General features: G+C 41.5%; 1 protein-coding gene across 3 annotated transcripts in view; it reads right to left on the reverse strand.

Moving 5' to 3' along the window:
• LOC124145136 (dynein axonemal heavy chain 2-like) overlaps positions 1–18,849 on the reverse strand; it is a 104,673-nt gene that overhangs the window by 24,254 nt on the left and 61,570 nt on the right. For all 3 annotated transcript variants that reach the window (XM_048390532.1, XM_048390533.1, XM_048390531.1), the window contains 11 exons: positions 16,886–17,035; positions 15,782–15,949; positions 14,379–14,539; positions 13,316–13,455; positions 7,819–7,951; positions 6,181–6,326; positions 5,471–5,681; positions 4,518–4,634; positions 3,743–3,884; positions 2,411–2,697; positions 1,025–1,315 (listed from right to left, as the gene is read on the reverse strand). In XM_048390532.1, coding sequence (XP_048246489.1) covers positions 1,025–1,315; positions 2,411–2,697; positions 3,743–3,884; positions 4,518–4,634; positions 5,471–5,681; positions 6,181–6,326; positions 7,819–7,951; positions 13,316–13,455; positions 14,379–14,539; positions 15,782–15,949; positions 16,886–17,035 — 1,946 coding nt within the window. The remainder of the gene's footprint in view (positions 1–1,024; positions 1,316–2,410; positions 2,698–3,742; positions 3,885–4,517; positions 4,635–5,470; positions 5,682–6,180; positions 6,327–7,818; positions 7,952–13,315; positions 13,456–14,378; positions 14,540–15,781; positions 15,950–16,885; positions 17,036–18,849) is intronic.

An 18,849-nucleotide genomic window follows, 5' to 3' on the forward strand; every position in this document is an offset into this window, starting at 1 on the left:
CCCCTTAAAGACACAACACAAGCACACTCCATGAGGACACCCCATGACAACACCCCATAAGGAAACCCCTTAAAGACACAACACAAGCACACTCCATGAGGACACCCCATGACTACATGCCATGAGGAAACCCCTTAAAGACACAACACAAGCACACTCCATGAGGACACCCCATGACTACACCCCATCAGGAAACCCCTTAAAGTTACAACACAAGCACACTCCATGAGGACACCCCATGAGGAAACCCCTTAAAGACACAACACAAGCACACTCCATGAGGACACCCCATGACAACACCCCATAAGGAAACCCCTTAAAGACACAACACAAGCACACTCCATGAGGACACCCCATGGCTACACCCCATAAGGAAACCCCTTAAAGACACAACACAAGCACACTCCATGAGGACACCCCATGACAACACCCCATAAGGAAACCCCTTAAAGACACAACACAAGCACACTCCATGAGGACACCCCATGACTACACCCCATAAGGAAACCCCTTAAAGACACAACACAAGCACACTCCATGAGGACACCCCATGACAACACCCCATAAGGAAACCCCTTAAAGACACAACACAAGCACACTCCATGAGGACACCCCATGACAACGCCCCATCAGGAAACCCCTTAAAGTTACAACACAAGCACACTCCATGAGGACACCCCATGACTACACCCCATAAGGAAACCCCTTAAAGTTACAACACAAGCACACTCCATGAGGACACCCCATGAGGAAACCCCTTAAAGACACAACACAAGCACACTCCATGAGGACACCCAATGACAACACCCCATAAGGAAACCCCTTAAAGACACAACACAAGCACACTCCATGACACCCCATGACTACACCCCATAAGGAAACCCCTTAAAGACACAACACAAGCACACTCCATGAGGTCACCCCAAAGACACAACGCAATGACAACCCATGAGGACACCTATATCAACATGCCCGATAAGGACACCCCGATGACACCCCCCCAGGGAACCCCCCATGCCCCTACCTCCTGCATCCACCGCTGCTGCACCATCTCGTCCCTGTAGTTGGAGAGGAAGGGCCCCATGTAGGACAGGAAGGCTGCCGCTATGAGACAGTCCCCCACCAGGTAGCCCATCCTCTCCTCCAGGTCCTTGACCGTCTCCTCCCACCGGATCCGCTCCCCAGCCAGACCAGACACCAGCTTGGACGCACGGTCAAGCATCATCTCGGTGTGCTCCGCCTTCCTCTTCAGTTCCTCCTTCTGGGCAAGCTTTTCATCGTACTGCCTCTTCAGCTCCGCCATCTTGGCTTCCACCTAAGGGGAACATTTGCAGACGTTTTGTTTGTTTGTTTGTTTGTTGTTTAACGCCACACCCAGCAAAATTCCAGCTATATCACAGGTCTGTAAATAATCGAGTCTGGACCAGATAATCCAGTGATTGACATCATGAGCATCGATCTACGATGACGTCCATCAACCAAGTCAGCGACCCTGACCAGCCAATCCCGTTAGACGCCTCTTACAGCAAGCATGGGTTGCTAAAGACCTATTCTCTACCCTGATCTTCATGGTCATTTGTAGGGGTAATCATAAGATAAATAAAAATCATATAAGTGTTATCGATTATTAGTGTCATTGATCAGATAAATTGGGTATAGTGATCTGACGAATAAACAAATGACCAAGTTCTGTACATCGATTAATTAATTAAACATACGAATTAAGACAAGCTCAGGCTGGACATTGTGATTGTGACACAACAGATGCCATGTTGTCAGGAGAGTTTTAAGAGATATTTGATAAACTAAAAAGAAATGGGCTGCTGAACGCAGCCTGACTATGTGCTTTAATGTTTGGTGAAATTTTGATTAAAGTCAAATTCAAGATTATTTCACTCATAAAACGATATACATGTGTCTGGGTGGCTGCTTGTACTAGTTTGGACTAATGCAGGTTTTACAGTGCTAGCCCAATGAGATACCATGCCATGTTTAACCAACTCAACTCCTAACTGACCAGTCCTTGTTTTATCCCGTATGTCTCCACTACACCACAGAGACAGTTATATGGGTCTTGAAGCTGCGGAAAGCTTCTAGATCTTTCACAAGAACTCTATTTTTTCTTGAAAAATATGAAATTAACGCAATGAATGGAGTGGCAGCACGCGATGAATATACTATTTCTTCTATTTGGAGTTTGATAATATTTGTATCAAAACCAAATTATTTTGATTATTTCTTCCATTCTGCTTTTTAAATAAACAGGGTGGATCAGTTAAAAAAAATAATGCCATGCAAGCATATGGTGTCCTCCATTGTAAATAAGATCTCATTGTATTCTAGAGTGATGTCCGTATCCTGCTGACTGAGCACAATCACTGACTTCCTCCTAAGAATGTAACAGACATACCTCAGCTAGTTTGGCCTTAGCATCAGCAAGGGCAGCTTGTTTCTCATTGAGCTGAGACTGGGCAGCCTGCAGACGCTGTCTCTTGGGTTCCACGACTCGGAAGATCCGCCCGTACACCTCCATGGCTCGCACCCACATACACAGGGACTTGGCGGCGGTGGACACGCGCCCGATGATCTCGGGGTGGAAGTCAGACTGCTGGCAGTACGAGCCAATCTTCTTCAGAATACGGTCTGTGATGTTGTCCTTGTCAAAGTTCATCAGCTGCTTCAAGAAGTTGCCATCACCTAAGAGAGACAGAATCACTGATGAAGCTGGGTAACTATCCAAGAGTTGCCTAGCAACCATTTATCATACTGTGAACCAATGCTGGGGTCCAAATTAACAAAAGGGACATAAATAAATGACACAGCAAAAAATTACAAATGTTATCAAAACATAACTATGCTGAAAACAGTCACCAAAACACTGTAAACTTAAGGTCCAAAACACAACAAGAACACCTGCATCAAACACATCACCATCGTATAAAATATTTCAGTTTGTTTAATGTCTAGACACAATGAAACATGTGTATATTTTCTTTGTCTGGGAGTTTATTTAAAAGTTCTGACAAGTTTTAATCAGCTCAATGGCAATGCTGTAACAGATCATTTATGTGGACTAGTAATAAAATACAACAAGGCAAGAAGTGAGCAGGGCTCACCAATACCCCTGACTTGGACTCCAACATATTTCTAAGTTCAAAACATGAAAAAAGCAATATTTTCTCAGAAAACCCACTTATCGAAATCAAACTTTGCACTGCACCTCTCCTATTGGTATAGGATTGGAAAAGAATCCCTGGAACAGTTTTCAAGTCATATGTCACACAAATGTTGAAGTAAAAAAAGTATCCTAAGTTTAAAACATGAAAAAAATCATATTTTCTCAGAAAATCTACTTTTCACAATCACTGCACCTCTTCTATCAGAATGGAAACTGTTCCCAAAATTTGAAAAGAATCCATGCAGTAGTCTTCAAGTTATAGGTCCCACAAATGTTTAAGTTAAACAAATTCTAAGTAAAAAAATGAAAAATAATGTATTTTTTCCAAAAATCCAAATATTGAAATCAAACTTTGCATTGTACCCCTCCTATTAGAATAGAAAGTGTTCAACAAGTGTGAAAAGAATCTATGCAGTAGTTTTCAAGTTAAACTTAAGACGGAATTCTTTGGTATAACTATACATCCCCTTTTAGGTCGAGGGCATAATAACTATTAACACTTTACGTATAGTGAATTTTAACCATGTAGTTATTCAGTTTCTTATGAATAATGAGGGTTCTCACCTAGCTGTCTCTTGGCTTCCGGCCATGTTGGGTCATTTCCCCGGAGAATCATGACAGCTTCCATAACCTTCTCTACCAAAGCGGGGGGTCGGCCATATGACTTGATCTCTGTAATGTCCTTCTTGCTGAGTGACTCCAGAGCCTGGTGTGGAGAAGATGATGTGCTTATGATGAAACTACTTCATTCTTTGTGTTGTAGAGAACCAGTCAGGCTGCTGTTTAGTTCTTTGTGCACAAGCAGTTCAACTTTTATCATACCTTTGTAGGCCAGGGTGACCTGTATCCCTCCCTACACTGTCGGTCAGTGTGACATGTACCCTTGTACTGCAGGTCAGTGTGACATGTACCCTTGTACTGTAGGTCCGTGCGACCTGTATATCTACACTGTAGGTCAGTGCGACCTGTATATCTACACTGTAGGTCAGTGCGACCTGTATCTCGACACTAGTTCAGCTTGACCTGTATGCATGCACTGTAGGTCGGTATGACCGCTACCCATTTACTGTAAGTCAGCATGAACTACTCATCCCCGAAGGTCAATGTGACCAAGAGGGCATTTGGACAAAGTGTTTGTAGCCAACAACTATCGTAAGTAGATAATAAACTATGGGACTTACAATAATTGTAGACCTGAGATTGCTCTATGCAAGTGAGCCCTTCACTCACCAGTGCATGACCTGTGTCATACCCTATAGGTCGGAGTGACCTGTTACCATACCCTCTAGGTCACTGTGACCAATGTCCTACCCAACAGGTCACCGTGACCTGTGCTCACCTTGATGGCCTCCTGCAAGGCTGGTAGTGCTTCATCCAGGTCATGCTGGGCCAGGTCGGCCATGTGTTGACACTTTGTCTCTTCCTCTGCAATACGCTCGCCCTTCTGAGCCACAGACTGAAACAAACAAACAAACAAACAGTGTAATCTTTTCCTTCTAGGCTAATATAGATAAAAAAGATGTGAATGACTTGAATCAAGTTTGCTGTGTCTGCCAATTGACGAGTCCCCTTAAGTTGTTTAATATTTCAGTCATATCATGGCATGCCAGCATAATATAGAAAAAAAATTTGCTGAATGTATGCAAAACAAAAATCAAAGTCTTGGACAATAAGCACATTCTTATTTTAGCATTAATCGTACACCTATAAAATGGTGAGTTGATTAGAAAATCAACTGTGCCAGATAAGCTGTACCCACCCCAGATGACACACTCCGACGATGACATGCTCCCTCCCCCCTCCAAATCCAGATGACACAATCTGACACAAGATGATACACTCAAATGCCAGATGATACGCACCCAAACAATTTAACATGCCCAGACCTCAGATGAGACCACAGATAACAAGTTACCCAAGGTACAAGCCCAGCCCAGCCCAGCCCAGATGACATGCCCCCAGCCTAAATGGCATGCCCCCACCCCTAGGTTACCAGCCCACTTTAGATAACATGCCCACATCCCAGGTGACATGCCTTTACCCCCAAGTTACCAGCCCAAACTAGATGACATGCCCACCCCCCAGGTGACATGCCCACACCCCATGTTAGCAGCCCCCTCCAGATGACATGCCCACCCCCCAGGTGACATACCCACACCCCATGTTAGCAGCCCCCTCCAGGTGACATGCCCACCCCCCAGGTGACATGCCCACACCCCATGTTAGCAGCCCCCTCCAGGTGACATGCCCATCCCCCAGGTGACCAGCCCCCTCCCCATGACACGCCCTCACCTTCTGTTGCTCATCCGCCTCCCTCTTCTGCTGGACAATGATGACCAGGTATTCCTCGCACTGCTTCTGGAACTGCGCCACCTTCGTCTTGGCGTCCTCCAACTCCACCGACATCTTCTCCACCTTCTCCCGCGTATCATCAATCTTACTCAGACCGTTCTTCAGCTTGTTGGCAGCGTCGCCCAGCTCCTTCTTCTTCTCATTCAACAGTCTGTAACAGAATCACGAACTGATTTAGAACATCAGGTATGTTGACCATCTCAAACTGTCATGTCAATCGGTCACCACTATGAAGCTAGTCAAGCTCACTTTCATTTTTTCATTTGGACATTTGGATTCATGATTTTGGTGTATCCTCCCCAGGGAGTTGAGAATGCAATTTGAAGGCACATTATCCATTTAGGGTATTAATGTAATGTGACTGAGCATTCACATGTAGTGAAGCGTTGTTCATATAAGCCATTTATTATAACTAATTCAAATATTATCAATATTATTGTTTTCATCATCAAAAGATGTGTGTGTGTGTGTGTTGTTTATAACCGTACAAATCCAGAGCTAAGTGATGGCAGCATGTAACTAATCTAGTCAGAACAAGAGAACCCAGTGACTGATATTGTGAGCAACGATTCACATCATCAGGGTACATTGACACGCCATCCACGCCTGACTGTCCAGTCCCACAAAGGTTGTTAGTGACCGATTCTTACTTCTTATATCCTGACACCAGTTCGAGGTAGTTGGTGGGCGTGACGTAGTTGTGACGTCTCATCTCGAGCAGCATCCTCTTGGAGAACTCTGACACAGACTTGTGCATGACGGAGAAGATCTTAGCGAGGGAAGGCTTCAGCTTGTTCTGGAAGGGAAAGCAACGAATAAAACTGCAGTGAAGCTCACCTGTAGCTCACCTGGATATGTAGACAACTGTTTAAACAAGAGAGACTCTCAACAAAGATTGCTGTCAGCATTGCTATTAAAATATTTTCTGTATAAGTACAGCAGACCAAAAACTAACAACATAATCCTAATGATCTGAACAAACTATGATAAAAATAATAGTTCTACATCCTAAGAAGGAACATACACGCTAAAGTTCAGCTTCTTCAGTCTGGTAATATTTGTTTGTTTGTTTGTTATTTAATGGGGCACCCAGCAATATTCCCGCTTTCTGAACCAGACAATCCAGTGATTGACATCATCAGCATCGATCCAAGCAATTAGGATACAATGACATGGACCAACCAAGTCAGTGAGCCTGACCAGAGTCGCCTCTTTTGGCAAGCATGGGTTACTGAAGACCTATTCTCTACCCGGATCTTCACGGATCAGTTAGGTGATAAAATGGCTGCATAATGGTCACTGTGACCGCCAATATTGAAAATAAATTGGATTCACACAACATCAACAAACCGGAATGTCATCATTGCTGGGAACAAACATGACAGGTTTAAGGTCACTGGTCCCACGGTTTCTGAGGAGGTTGTTGTTGTTTTCAGTGCAAAGAAATGCATTTTGAGAATGATAAGAACAAACACCAAGGTCAAATGAAGATGGTAAATGAATATGGCAGAGACTACAACACATGTATTGTCAAGTCCCACTAATCACTAATCTACTGACAAAAACACTTCTTCATTTCATATCTGTGACCAACCATGAGGTGAAGGACCTTGTAGGTGAAAAAATACATATTGACTTAGTATCTTAGGACCACAAAAGTACAACTGATACATCAGGACTCATTTTCTGCAAAGTCTCATTTTCAAACTTATGACTGTTTGTGTAATAATTGCAGTTTTTAGATATGATGTCTGTTTAATTGAAAGTAGACATGTATGCTGAAAGGCTTTGAAATAATGTTTACAAACTAACGAGAGAAATATATGATACATATTGACTTAGTATCTTAGGACCACAAAAGTACAACTGATACATCAGGACTCATTTTCTGCAAAGTCTCATTTTCAAACTTATGACTGTTTGTGTAATAATTGCAGTTTTTAGATATGATGTCTGTTTAATTGAAAGTAGACATGTATGCTGAAAGGCTTTGAAATAATGTTTACAAACTAACGAGAGAAATATATGATACATTTCTTCAATCCGCACATGTAGAACTGTGAATATTCAGAGATATATATTCAACTTAACTCAGGGAATATATAAGACATATATAAACTCCCTGTTAAAACCTATACCCTGCCAAACTGCCTCGATACATGGCGACATCAAACATCTTTATTTCATGACGTGACAGCACAATTGTACCCCAACACCCATAAGGTCCCTTTTGTCCTGGTGGGTCACATTTATTGACCTGACTGACAACTGTTTGAGAACTGACTGACCTCCTCCTCACTGCCCAGGGTCATCTCGGCCAGGTACTTGTCGGCGACCTCCAGCAGGGCATCCTGCGGCCACTCACTGAACCAGTCAATGGTGGTACAGTTGACGAAAGCAGGGTACATACGCATACGGTTCCTGCAAACACATAGCGACACAACTCACACTACAGTTTCAACAAATAAATATAGTCTCAGCAAATGATTTAGAATATGACATCTTTGACTCCTAAGGAAAACTGCAAACACTGCCCAAGGTCTTTTGGCTTTCAAAGAACCCCAGACAGTCAGTCGGTACACTCTGAGGAACGCCATCATTCGGAGAGTATCGACAGGTCAAGGTCCTTTTCCCGCTGAAAAAGACAGTTGAGCTGAGCTTTGCTCTTCCAACTCTCTCAGTTACTACTAAATTTAAGTTTGCTCTCATTAAACATGCAAATCAAACTGGATACATATTAATAGAATTTAAATAATTTCCTGTTTATTTTATCATGTAGGTTAATTAGTTTATATGATATCCTGTGATCTTTATAACTTGTAAACTGAAAATGGTCTGCTGGTTAGAATGGATGATGTCACTTAATTGTTGCTTTAATCTTTAGAACCACAGCCAGCAATAATCAAGCTACATCAAGGTGTAAACACTGAACTAGATGACCCAGTGACTGATACAATGAGCACTGTTCTACAATTTTCAACCAAGTCAATTGCCTCTTAGGTTTCTTTGTACATGTGCTTCTTGTTTAAAGCTGCACTCAGCATTATTCCAGCTATACCATGGCCTGTAAATAATTGAGTCTGGACCAGGCACATCAGTGATCGATATTGGGAGCAATGATCCACCCAATCACGGTACAAGGACATGCAATCATCAAGTCACCGAGCCTGATCACCCCATCCATTAAGTCACCTCTTACAATCAGCAAAGGGGACTGGGGACCCATTCTAACCCAGAATCTCCACTGGCGTCCTCTGTTAAAGGTGATCATTATTCTGTCAGGTTAAATGGAGATCTTAATCCAAAAGTTAAAGTGGAGATCATCTTCTAACAGCTAAAATCAGGAAAACATTCTGTCTGGTAAGATGAAGATGAAGATCCATCAGTTGAAATGGAAATGTCAATCATGAAATGTCAATCATGAAATGTCAATCATGAAATATCAATCATGAAATGGCAATCATGAAAGGTCAATCATGAAATGGCAATCATGAAATGGCAATCATGAACTCTCAGCTAAAATGGTGACCATGATCCATCAATTGAAATGAAAATGGCGACCATAAACTTACAAGTAAAATGGCGACCATGCTGGTTCACACTTAGAAGCCAAATGTAGTTGACAACATCTAAAACTACTTTCATTCCACACAAAACTAGAAACGACAGACACCACAAAGTGTAGGAATCATGCCAGCCCACATATAAGCTTCAAAATAACATCCAAAATATCATACCTTTTGTCTGCCACTGAGAAAAATACTTATCCCATCACCAGAAAAATTCAAAGAAATAATTAATGACAGAGTAACATCTAACATCTATTTACATGAACAATGGAAAATTCGGAAAAAGGACTAACAAAACATGCACCTGACAAATCTGATAAGATATATCAAGGATTGAAAGTAACCCATTCTTTTATTTAATTGTTTGACAGGCATTACTTACAATGTGACGGATGTCAAAGAAGACACAATATATGATAACAACTTCTTTATTTACTGTAAAGAATAAATATAGATCCTTATCGGTTGTCAAGCAAGACTGACTGCACATGCCGACTGCCAGGCAGGGTAACAACAAGTACCTTCTGGTAACGTCTATTGGTATGATGCAGGGATCAAACACTGTACCTTCTGCTCTCCTTGAGGAGGATCTATCACTAGACGATGAAGGCGGTCTCTGCTACTGCGAGTATATTTATGTTCTGCCGTGGTTTTCTTTAGCTATGATCGTTTTAGAAAGCTGACACGTAATTTGATCAAGAAATCAGGCATCCTTCATTTAAAGTTCATCCAACACGACCTTCTTTCGAGTTGTACTCAGATCATGACGCAGAGAGGTAAGGTATCAGAATGAAAGATCTGATTTAATGAGATTGGCATAAAACACAGCAAGTGTCTAGCAAGTATCTAGCAAGTATCTAGCTAGGCAACCTATGGCACACAGATATCATCGGTTAAGACACACTGGGCTGATATGCATTGTATTGGTGACTAAATATTATTTTGCTCAGCCAATGAAATGAAGTTGTGTATAAGTCATGGCTGCCAAATGAACCCTACTATGTGCATGATCTTTGTCAGAACCCTTCCAATTTTTTATTGATAAAGAAGCTATGGCGAGGAACAAAAACGTGTCAGCTGTAAACAAAACCGTCATTGGTCTGAGAACTGGCTTCTTTCCCTCTTTGTGGAACCAGGATGTCACATAATTCCTTGATTAAGAATCTTGATTAGCAGATGTATGTTTTTATGTGATTGGAGGAACGAAGAGTATACAGCCCCGTGACGTATTGAGGATGGTATCTGTTGTATAGTAAGCACATCACATCTTCCTTGAGCATATATACCAGGGGTCCGGAAACCGTCATATGCGCCGGACATGTCCGATTGGGAATCTCAAATGTCCGTTTTAAAATATTGCTTACCGGACATTTTAAAACGTATTGTCCGGACATTCTTAAATTTTGACCGGACATGATCAACAGTTAGGACTGAGCAGTTTCTGTCTGCAGGTGCAACACAATGAAGATTAACTACACTGACAAGCTTTGTTTGTTTTGATTGCTGAAAATACATCGTACCTACGTGATAGTCCAATCGGTCAATCACTGTAATAGGCAATAAACTGAGTTGACACTGATTAATCGAGGATTAATTACTGAGAACATCTTGTTAATTTGAGTGAAAGGTGTTTACAACTGTACATTAATACCTTGCATCGTCGATGTACCTCATTATCCTCACAATGCTACGATACGTAACCTCAGACAAGAAGCGAAAGCTTGACAACAGCCAGTCGACCGTATATATTATATACGTCTAAATTCCTGTTCATGAAAGATCAATATTACATTGAACACTTCTAGAAACACAGTCAATGTGTATGTAAATATTTGTAAGGCCTTAAGATGAAACTTGGAAGCACCCTTTCTCATAATAGTTTTGTGAAATAGGCCACATCATGCATGACAACACACAATAGGGAGTGGTGAGTTGGATTTAACGCTGCTGTGAACAGTGTATCATTTATATTCCGTGACAGCTTCGTGTGGGAGGAAGCACGGCAGCAGTGGTAGAAACTGGCACCAGTCCTGTAGTCCATGTCAAACTGCCCAATAGTTAAGGTATCATAAGGACTAGTAGAAACTGGCACCAGTCCTGTAGTCCATGTCAAACTGCCCAATAGTTAAGGTATCATAAGGACTAGTAGAAACTGGCACCAGTCCTGTAGTCCATGTCAAACTGCCCAATAGTTAAGGTATCATAAGGACTAGTAGAAATTGGCACCAGTCCTGTAGTCCATGTCAAACTGCCCAATAGTTAAGGTATCATAAGGACTAGTAGAAACTGGCACCAGTCCTGTAGTCCATGTCAAACTGCCCAATAGTTAAGGTATCATAAGGACTAGTAGAAACTGGCACCAGTCCTGTAGTCCATGTCAAACTGCCCAATAGTTAAGGTATCATAAGGACTAGTAGAAACTGGCACCAGTCCTGTAGTCCATGTCAAACTGCCCAATAGTTAAGGTATCATAAGGACTAGTAGAAATTGGCACCAGTCCTGTAGTCCTTGCCAAACTGCCCAATAGTTAAGGTATCATAAGGACTAGTAGAAATTTGCCATTTTAAGGGTTTTGCTATATGTTATTATTATAAGGACGAGGAGACTAAAACGTTATTTCTATCGCTGTGCACGCCCTAGCAGTTTACCACTAAGTGAAACGCATGAGCATGGGTATGGTGCTGAGAAGCCAAAATTCAGGATAAATCTGAGATTTGAATGACGATCACAGGTTTCTGACATGCCAAATGGACGCAACTCTGCACAGCTAATTCAAGCGCCTTAGATGAGTGGACCACACGTTTCCCAATGTAAGTAAGTTAAGCACTGTATGGACTCTGTATTGTGAGAAATGCCTATACGTGTTATGTTACTATTGTGATCACAATGATGAGTGACGGAGAGAAAGTATATATATAGCAGAACCCACAGCCACAAGGTACATGCATGACACCACCACAAGGCCGCGCCGCTAAGCTGTTGTCGCAGTGTGCGCTGCGCTGATGCATAAGAAGAGTTAGGTGCGCGCTGCTTATTGTGATCTACAGAGGCAGCAGACCACGTAGCATCCTCACTAACTCCCTCATCACTAGCAGCGCAGCAAGGAGCGAAAACAATTGCTTTAAAGATAATATTAGTCTTATCGGTACATTCATGACATTCATACTCATTTACTCTAATAGTAATACATCAGTAAATTGTAAACTGTTCTCTAAACATGCTGGGTCTTCTGAAAAATAATGTGTTATGTGTTATTCTTAAAGCGCTGACTGGAAAATAATCTCAAACAAAAATCTCCAAATGTCACAAAAATGCATAAATTCGACCACAACGTCTAAATACCTGAAAATCACAAAAATGTTGCACCATAAACTCTGGTTATAACTGGGACAAATGTAACAGATTCTGTAAGAAATCAACCTAAAAAAGTTAGGGGAAGTCCCCCTTCCACATTATAAAAGGGATGAGGATTTTTTTCTTTCACTAATGGGGGTAAAAGCACACAAACATTGGAGCATCCTTGGAGACCTACTTTACTTTCTGATGCCTCTGTGGTCCATTGGATAGAGTGTCTACCTGAGAGCAGATTGTCAGCGTTTTCATCCCCAGCTGCATAACAAAAGATGTTAAAAGGTGGTGGTACCCTGCCATGAGCTCGGCATTAAGGGGATAGAATAAGAACTGGTCAGCTTGGAGTCAGTGTACTGGGGAGTCATGGTAAACTGAAGGTCTCCTGGCAGATGCTCTATCCATTCAACCATGGAGGCGGTCCAATATATGTAAACGAAACAGTGAGATTGACTGCAGAATAATCTGTTTTGAGACATGGTGAGGTGAAATGGGAATTAACATCGCATCGCATCCAAGATTATTGCACTTATATAGTGACGTGCATGCACATGTGTGTGTATGTGGGTTTACTAGTCTGTGCTAGCCTACTGAGATACCATGCCGTAGATTAACATGAATACCCCACTCAGACGCGGTATACTGACTCTGAGCCGACCAGTCCTTGTTTTAGCCCTTAATGCCGAGCGTCAGGTAATGTAACCACAAGTACCATCTTTAAACATCTTCTGGTATGAAGTGGCCGGGGATGGAACCCCGGACCTTCACTCTCCCGGTGGACACTCTACCACGAGACCACGAGACCACAGGAGTGGTCTTGGAGACAGGAACTAAGACAGTGTGACAGTGAGTAAGACCAGCACTCTACCTGAAGGCCTCTCCCACGGGGCTCATACACAGGACCACGTGGAGGTTGGCGCGGACCCGGTCCACGAGGAAGGCGAACACGCTCTGTACCGTGTCCTCAATACCTTCCTTCTTCACCACGTCCGACAGAGCAGTGCGCACCTACAAACAACACATGTAAGTCAGAAGTCCTGTGATGGAGTTTATAATAGGTTTAAAGTCAACAGTTACAGTTACTGGAAAACCTGAAGTGATGCATGTCTTAGACGTTTACCACTTTAATGAAACCCACAAGCATGGGCAGAGATTTTGCCAGATATCTATAAAGGATGGGGGAGGTCCAGAATGGAAGAATGTCCATTTAACCAGTAGGGGGGTGGATGACATTCATAGTAAAGATCACAGATGTGTTTCTTACATACCTTCTTATTAACACTTCGACCGTCTATCACCGCTACCTCTCGTAATGTCATTTTCATTAATATTTCTATCACACACATCCCTCGGTCTAGATACATTTCTTCCAAAAATGGCAGATTGATTTTCACGGCTAAATAACTCACAAATTGTCACCTGCATGACATCTCAAAAGGAAAAACCATTGATTCTTGAGCAGTACACTGTTTCTGAATTCTGGAATTCCTTCACTTTTGTTTTGTGGTAAACTGTTTTGTTTTTGTGGTCAATTGTTTGTGTATGTGAGACTTTGCTGACACCGAGCGGGACTTTGCAATTTCTTCACTAATGACTGACCACTTTGTGATTTATCCACAAGATATTATAGTTCCAATGAATAAATATGTTGCACACTATGACATTTCAAATGCATGTTTATGTGTGATCTTTCACATAAAACTTGTTTTAAAATGTGTGATTTTAATTTTAAATTAGTGTGAATCCCTAAATGTGCAAACTGGCATAATTTCTCCATGGGACAGATGTTGACATATCTAGCATAATAAATCTGGGATTCAAACCCATGAGAACCGGATTCTGACATGCCAAGGGACATAACTCTGTATAGTTTTGGAAGACGAGGCACATTAGAGAAATCGTTATCTCCTGATTGCCACATCTCAACTCACCTCCTCAAACTCGTCGGGCTTGTAGAGGTTGGGGACCTCACCGCTGCTGAGGATGTTGTTGATGTCCTCGAGGAAGCCCTCCTCCACCACCTGAGTGTCGTTGAACAGGAACAATGTCGCCTTGTTCTCCACCCCAGCCTGCCAGTACAGCTTCTTCAGATCTGATACACACAATTGGTCAGATATATCATAGAATGTCAGCACAGCTTCTTCAGATCTGATACACACAATTGGTCAGATATATCATAGAATGTCAGCACAGCTTCTTCAGACCTGATACACACAATTGGTCAGATATATCATAGAATGTCAGCACAGCTTCTTCAGACCTGATACACACAACTGGTCAGATATATCGTAGAATGTCAGCACAGCTTCTTCAGATCTGATACACACAATTGCTCAGATATATCATAGAATGTCAGCACAGCTTCTTCAGATCTGATACACACAATTGCTCAGATATATCATACAATGTCAGCACAGCTTCTTCAGATATGATACACTCAGTCAGTTGACTTTAACACTGCTTTCAACAGTATGTAAGTTATCTCGCAGCATGTGATTAATATGATAGGCATTACCTACAGATTACTGAGCCTATCATTAAACAACACACATACACAGACACACACACTAGGGCATATGCATGACCAAGCAAGTATGATAGGCCAGGCCAAATTTGGAATTTAAAACCCATTATCAGTGGATTCTGTCACGTCAAAGGGACACAACTCTGGCAGGTAAATGTTTAGACCATGGGTCCTTCTATGTCCCCAATCAGCTTAAGAATGTATACAGTAAGGAATTCCTGGCTTTACATATGTGCCCTCAATTCCTTTACACCAGTAGATCAGTTCTCATTCACAATCCCTGAGTAAGTGGTGGTTAATGTCTGAGTTTTTAACATTATTCACATTTATCACAATAAATATATCAGATTAACAATTGTGATATTATTAATGATGCCACAAACATCAACAGCATTGTAACAACAATACAGCCTGAGAACAAGATGTCATGCATAGATTTATGTGGTCAATTTGTTCAAGTTTATGAGACAATATGCAAGGTCAAGCACTAATGATAAAGAGAGGAGGGAAGTGCAGAGAAAGACTCAAGGTCAGGAGACAATTGCAAGGTCAAGCACTAATGATCAAGTGAGGAGGGAAGTGCAGAGAAAGACTCAAGGTCAGGAGACAATTTCAAGGTCAAGCACTAATGATCAAGAGAGGAGGGAAGTGCAGAGAAAGACTCAAGGTCAAGGGACTATTGCAAGGTCAAGCTACAATGCACAAGATCAAGAGTCACATGGGAGGTCACAAGAGAAAATGCACATGCAGAGTTCAAGATCAAACAATAATGTGCAAGGCTAGAGACATGTGGGAGGTGGGTGTACTGACCATCTCGGAACTCCTGTTTCCTGTAGTGTTTGGTGACCTCGATCTGGAAGGTGTTGTAGTCACATATGTGTGCAGCAAGACGGGCCAAGCTCTGGCGCCCACTGCCGCCGATACCGATCAGAAGCATGTTGCCTCGGGGCTGGCGAATGACACGGACGATCTTCGAAACTGAAACATCAATGGCGCCATTGGAACTAAAAATATTGATTTGCAAGATGATTTCTTTCATATTACTATAGTTAATCTGTCAGATTAACTATAGTAATATGAATGTCAGATTAACTATAGTAATATGAATGTCAGATTAATTATAATAATATGAATGTCAGATTAACTATAGTAATATGAATGTCAGATTAACTATAGTAATATGAATGTCAGATTTATTATAATAATATGAATGTCAGATTAACTATTGTAATTTATTGCTACATTGTGTTATGTTTAGTATCTGCAATATTGAAACAAGAAAATAGTCATTTGATTTAGAAAAAAGAATAGTTGGTCCAACTAGTTTTACAAACGCAGTATTTCTAAAATTGAAGTGTGTGACATACATTTATCATATAATGAATATACAAGCATATAAGAAATTTGAAGTCCTTTAAGATTTTTAGCCATGGTATTAGGATCAAGGGAACCTCAAATCTTTCTTCCAAACATAAGAACTATGACAAGGATGCCTTGACTTTGATCCTTTGCTTCTAACACTGTACTCCACATGATCAAATAGCCTCAATATGATCACAAGGCCGCCACATGATCAAATATCCTCAATATGATCACAAGGCTTTCACATGATCAAATGGCTTTCACATGATCAAAAGACCTTCACACGATCAAATACAGTAAACTACGGTTATAACAACACACTTATAACGAACTGATGGATATAACGAACTTACTTCTTTGGTCCCGACTATTTGCTGTAGTTATGGTGTATATATGCTTATAACGAACTACGGTTATAACGAACTAAACTTAGTAGACCCTTTGAGTTTGTTATAACCGTACTTTACTGTAGATTCAAAATGAAGAAACAGTCTGCACGTGATCAAACGGCTTTCATATGATTAAAAGTATGTGGCAGCTGGTCAGCCTTACCGTGTTCGATGGCGTCCCTGAAGAGGACAAGGTCCATGCTGACCACCCCCGGGGTGGTGTTGTACTCCTCCAGCATCTCCAGCATGTGCTTCTTCAGCCCGGGCAGGCCCTGGATGTCCTCGTACACCTGCTCCACGTTCATGTAGTCACCTGTACCAGACATACTCCCATGAGACAGTAGACGACAGACTTAGCTCTTATACCTCTTACAGTGGACTCTGGCCTTTGCCTAATCCAGTGCTCTGTCTAAACCCGTTATACAGAGCTCCAGATAAGCTTTTGGTGTTGTGGGTATTTTACCCATGCACTTTAAAATCATTGGGTATCAGTTATTCTATCTGGGTATTCAAATTTCTGTTACCCACTAGTGTTTACACATGTGGGTTTTTAAGTTAAATATTTAAAAACACTATTCATCTAGTCCCTGCAAACTGGTGTCGTGTGGGTTCGAGAGCTTTATGGGACTCAAAAATACCACGATACTTCAACAAGAAAGTGTGATGGCAAATAATCATGATGTAACTGTCATCGTGGAGTTTGGCAAGGTTGACAGAATGCCCGTTTTTAATTTCAAAATAACTTGCTGATTTGCTAATCGATTATGCAAGATTACTTCACAGTATTTTGATGATACGCACAAGTTTTATTCTTGTAGCGTATCTGTAATGTTCGTTGCGTATTTGATATGCTTGGATTTTATTTTACTGCGTATTTCTGCATTTCTGATGCGTATTTTACGGAGATACGCAGCTTATCTGGAGCTCTGCATTATAGTTTATTGCCAGCAGTTTACAGTGACAAGGTCATAAGATAATCACTGTCTGATCTGGCCACTGTCTGTTCCGAATCCTGGCACTGTTTGTCAGTCCCTATTACCAATATACATAGAAAATGTCTCTCCATAATCTGGCACAGAACAATCACTCAGCTGTAAGCCAGCGTTAGAAATTAGCACTAGTCCTATAGTCCTTGCCAATCTGTCCAATAGTAAGGACTTGTAGAAATTTGCCATTTTTAAGGGTTTTTCTATATGTTTAACATTGTAAGGACTAGTGGACTATAACTGTTAGTTTCTACCCCTGCTGTTAGCCATAATCAGTATTCAGTAACACGGTGCATGTCTACATAAATAAACACACAGAAGGCTTGTACTGGTACATTTCTAAGCACAGACTAACTCGCATCATCTGTGAATATAGTATATGAAGACATGGAAATACACCATTGTCTTGTTTCTCATCGACAATCAGCATTTTTCTGCATAAACTGGTACAATATCTAAATGAGAATTGTTTTCCGGTACCATGTGATGCCAGTTTAGACAGAGTGCACTGTAGTTCTGTCATCTTGACAGTCGGTGCCTGTCGCAGTCCTTTAGAATTAGCTCCCAGAATCTACGTCAACTCTGATGTGGGGTAGATTTTGCCAGCTTACACAAGTAACAGGAGTTAGCCAAGGAAACATGTACAAGTCTGACAGTTATAGAGTTTGTTAGTTTGTTTGTTAATTTATTTGTTGTCACTCAGCTATATTCCAGCTATATAACAACATCCTGTAAGTAATCAAGTCTGGACTAGACAATCCAGTGATTGATATTATGAGCAACGACCCACGCTGTTCGGGTACGATGACATGCAAGTCTCAGAGCCTGGTCCAATTTGTCCCCTCACAACATAGAGGATATCGAACACCGTATCCACATGATAAATCACTTTTAATAAGCAACATAAAACCATTATGCAACACATAAATGACCCCGGGGGCCCACTGTCCGCCCCATATATTTTCTATATGTCCATAAGATTGAGTGGAATCATGTGTTGTTTGCCAAGATAACTGGTATTCCATACATCTAGAGCTCATCCAGTTCCAAATTCAATCACGTGACTCTTTACTCTACAGTTAGCCTTGCGCTTCATTGAAAACAGAGTTTATTTCCTAAATAGTTGAAATATTATCTTGTA

This window comes from Haliotis rufescens, unplaced genomic scaffold, assembly GCF_023055435.1.
Source record: "Haliotis rufescens isolate VD_foot unplaced genomic scaffold, xgHalRufe1.0.p SCAF_9, whole genome shotgun sequence".
NCBI lineage: Eukaryota > Metazoa > Mollusca > Gastropoda > Lepetellida > Haliotidae > Haliotis > Haliotis rufescens.